We start from the raw sequence: 4,785 nt of genomic DNA on the forward strand, positions 1-4,785 counted from the left end.
TATGTGTATACACACATATATATGTATGTGTATATATATATATATATATATATATATATATAACATTTATAAACATAATTAAGGGATCAGCAAACATTTGCTTCACCACATACCGAAGTTCAGAAATAGCAGCTAAAAAAGCTGATACTCCAACAGATAGCATTACTTGTAACTCACAAAGGCAAAAACAGGAAGAAAAACAATGAAAACTAACCATTCGAAGTTAATCATAGACGCGTTTCTGGATTATGAGCGATAATACTCAATTTCCTTCATCGGTATGATATTCTAGTAGTAAATTCGACGGTGCTAGCAAAATAACATGTAGATGCTCAAACATACCCGCATACAATCAAACAGACGAAAAGGATAAATAGATAGACAGACAGACAGACAGACAGACAGACAGATAGATAGATAGATAGATAGATAGATAGATAGATAGATAGATAGATAGATAGATGCAGAAACTATACAAAACAAAAAGTTGAGAAATGAAACAGCTGACAGCCAGACAGACAAGCTGACTGCGAAATTGACAGACAGACAGACAGACAGACAGACAGATATTACTAACGATTTTACCTTGTTATCTCAATAACAATATATAAGTATACTGGAGCGGAACTATACTGTCATGCACACACGCACGCACACACGCACTCACACACACACACACACGAATAGACAGACAGAAGGACGGAAGGAGAGACAGACAGACAGACAGACAGCTAGCTTTGATTGAAGTGGAACCAGACTGATGGAACAGGAGTCGGCTGACTGAATTAGTCAGAAAAAAAACTCTCTCTCCCCTTCACCTCCTCCTCCTCCTCTTCCTCCATCTCACTCCGCCTCTCATTCTTTTATGTTTCTCTTCGGGTTTTTCGTCTTTCTTTCACTCTTTATCCAAGTTTTGTTTGATTGTTTTCTTTCTTTCTTCTTTTCATCTTTTCCCCCCCTTTTTTTTTTCTTTCAGCTCAGCGAGTGAAGTTTTGAAATGAAAAAAAGAAGAGAAGAAAAAGTAGAAAAATAACAATAATAATAATAATAACAACGGAGAATGATTTTGATGTAAGAGATCCTTTGGCGATAATGAATAAATAACAGAACATCTATGAAAACAAAACCAAAAAAGAAGAAATCGACGAGGACAATAACGAAATAATAATTAAACGAGAGAAGGAGAATGAAAATATAACAACGAAAAAAGATCAAGCTTCGAAGAAAATTGGGAGAATGAAATAAAGGCATTATTTTTTAACGCCATGCTTACGAAAGATACGGGCTGAGTCCCACAGAGAGCCTTCTATATTTTCTACCCAAACGAGTCTTTTAATCTGATATATTTATACGCTATTATCTACAGCTTTTCAACCTTTGAAAATATGTTTTTAAATATTTCACTTTTTTTATTATTTAATCACACGTCGTAAGGATAACATGAAAGGAAAACAACAAAATATTGTTTGAAAAAGTTGTGAGTTTCGTGGAAGGGAAATATATGTACATAAGTATATATAAACGAAAGGAACAGGGAAAAAATGAAGTAATTTGAAAAGAATCTAAGACAAGTATTTGAAAAAGGTTTAAAACTTCAAAAGTTTTGCAGGCAGAAAAGGGAAGAAGGGAGAAGAGAGAGGAGGGGTATGATGAAGAAACGGAATCAAAATTGAATAAAACAACGTTTAGTCTACTGATCGATTGAAGTGGTTGATTGAGTGATTGATTGATTAATTGATTGGTCCTCAGCGTGTAACTGGCACTTACTCATTTGCTTAATTATATAAACAATCCATTCCCTTCATTCCACGCTGGGACCGGAAGAGACAAATAGTGAATTGAAATCGTTGGTACAATTTGAACATACAAATATACACAGGCAAATCCAAGAACAAAAAAAAAGACACAACAAAATTCAGTGGGGCGCACAGAAGGAATATATTAGATTGATGGCCAGTAAAAGTTTTTGATAGAAACATAGAAGTGGAAATGACGTTTCGAGCATGGCTCTTCGTCCGATAGAGAGAAAAGTCCAGAGAAAAAGAAAAGAAGGAAGGAGTAGATAGTCTTATACATACATACCTAGAAACATACATACATACAGACAGACAGACGTACATGTACGTATCTGCCTATATACGCAAGCATTTATATATTTGTAGAGGAACGGTTAAAAATGGAAAGAAGACGAAAAATTAGACCAGGAGGGATGTTGAGTGGAGTTACAGATTATGATCGAAGGATGATAAAATAAAAAAGACTAAGAATACACGAAAAAGGAACTTTTTCTAACCAAAACATCGGTACAGCTCTCATTTCTACAAATTAGAAAAAAAAAAAAAACGCACGTGGAAAATATACAAGAGAAAGGTGCTCCGAGTACAAATATATTTATAAGATATATATGCTATTGAAATTAGTAATAACAATATAATTTCAAATTCATTACTATTATTATTATTATTATCATTATTATTATTATTATTATTAAGTACTTGAATTTTATAGCAAAGTAAAAAAAAAACGTCTTGTCTACTGTAAAAATAAAATGTCTTCTATACGGAAAGAGAGAGAAAAGTAGACAGGTTATTAATAAACATACACATATATTTATATTTATATATTTATATAGACAAATATTTGCCTATTACATTACATAAAAACGTTACATAAATATATATGACATATTATACATTACGTTACGTTCGTGAATTAAAATCGAGAATTGTTATTTGGATGTTAAAAATGAAATCTTGAAAATTCCAAAAAACTGCTGGATCCGAGTGACTAAATATAAACAAAAACGGATATTAAACTTACAGTCGGATTTGAACCCAGTACGTTCCCAACTACTGTTGCCACAAAACCAACGCCATCAACAAAACCAACACACCACTACTATTACAACTACAATTTCTACTAATTTCTACCGTTGTGGGGTTTTTTTACACTCTAAATCTCCCCCCTAAACCCACCGAAACCAACTTGGATTATACAAACTAAACACTACACTTTTTTTATTTTCAAACGGAGGACTAAAAAGCTAAAATAACACTAACTACCACCACCACCACCACAACCACCACTACTATAACTACTACTACTACTTTTATTATAAGGACTGCTACGACTACTGCTGCTGCCGCTGCAGTTGAGGTAAAGGAAGAACAACAAAACAAAAACAAAATAAATACGTTCCACATGTTATTTTTTCTTTATGAAACATTCATGGTGACGAAAAACCATTTCATAGCGTGTGTGCGTGTATAATACATCTAGAAATATATATATATATAGATAGACATACGCACATACATACACACATATATACAGATATGTAAATATAAAAGGATATATACTACACATACACACACACATGTATATATATATATATATATATATATATATATATATTTATGCACTTACATTAAATAAGTAGCAGGGTTTTTTAAAATATAAGTTCCTGGGGCCGATATAGTGTGTCGACTAAAATTCTTCAAGACGGTGCCCCAGTATGGCCGAAGTCTGATTACTGAAACAAGGAAAATTAAAGAAAGCGTACATAGATTCGTACAAACATACATACAGAAAACACACACATACAAATATATATATATATATATATATATTAGATATAGATATATATACATACAAACATTTGTATATAAACATACACATTCATAGATAGACAGACATAAAGCACGCACACACATATACACAAACGCACATACATACATACATACACACACACATACCTAACTTCAAACCGGAAGCTAGGAGATTTATTGAGCTACTCCACGCGCTTGTTTGCACTGCTTTCGTCTGTCACTCTCTCCCTTTGACTTTCCCCCTCTGACTCCCTCCCTCGTGCATCCCCTTCACATCTCTATGTCCCTCTCGCTCCTCCTTTCTCTCTCTCTTTCCCATTTCACTCCCGCTCCTTAACCTCTCTTACTTTTCACACACTTTCTTCTCTCTATCTCTCCACTTCGTCTCCTCATCTCTTTCGTGCCCCCTCAGTCTCTCTCTCACTCTTTCTTTCTCTCTCTCTCTCTCTCTCTCTCTCTCACACACACATACGTCCGCTCTCTCTCACACTCTCATACACACACAGACACACACACCGACACACACACACACGCACACTCACATACGCACACACGATCGACCGTTCAGGTCCTCCTCTCACACCCACACCCACCTCCCACCACCACCACCACCACCACCAACGACAATAAACGAAGTTTATCATTATGATACCATTTGCAACTTGCCTGTGTTTTGGTAAACAGGCTCTCTCGTCGTGGCGTTCGGCGAGCTCGAACACGACACTAGTCCCTGCCGGGAGCACTTTACCTATTACCGAGGTAAGTTCAATAGTTTTTATGTGTTTTTCTCTTTTTTCGTTGTTTTCATTTAAAATTTCTTTTCTCCGTTTTGCTCCTCTCGTGTTATTCTTGCTGTCGCCGTTGTTTTTTTTTCTTTTACAGCTTGACTCGTAGACGAAGCACTAATGTCTATCAATCTATCTATCTATCCGTCTGCCTATCTTTCTGTCTGCCTGTCTATGTATTTATCTATTTATTTTATTATCTATCTATCTAGATAGATAGATAGATAGATAGATAGATGTACATGTATGAGTGGACGTATGGATATGCATAATATAATATATATACATATATATGTGTATAAATCTATATATAATTTTGCTCTTACCGGTATTTATACACACACACACACACACACACACACACACACACACATCAAGATTTCTTCATGTTC

At 34.8% G+C, this 4,785-nt stretch overlaps 1 protein-coding gene across 2 annotated transcripts in view; it reads left to right on the plus strand.

The window, feature by feature from the left end:
* LOC106872159 (high affinity cAMP-specific 3',5'-cyclic phosphodiesterase 7A) overlaps positions 1 to 4,785 on the plus strand; it is a 126,240-nt gene that overhangs the window by 8,432 nt on the left and 113,023 nt on the right. For both annotated transcript variants that reach the window (XM_052969929.1, XM_052969930.1), the window contains exon 2: positions 977 to 4,367. In XM_052969929.1, coding sequence (XP_052825889.1) covers positions 4,254 to 4,367 — 114 coding nt within the window. In that variant the 5' untranslated portion in view covers positions 977 to 4,253. The remainder of the gene's footprint in view (positions 1 to 976; positions 4,368 to 4,785) is intronic.

Source organism: Octopus bimaculoides, chromosome 8 (assembly GCF_001194135.2).
Source record: "Octopus bimaculoides isolate UCB-OBI-ISO-001 chromosome 8, ASM119413v2, whole genome shotgun sequence".
In the NCBI taxonomy this organism is placed as follows: domain Eukaryota; kingdom Metazoa; phylum Mollusca; class Cephalopoda; order Octopoda; family Octopodidae; genus Octopus; species Octopus bimaculoides.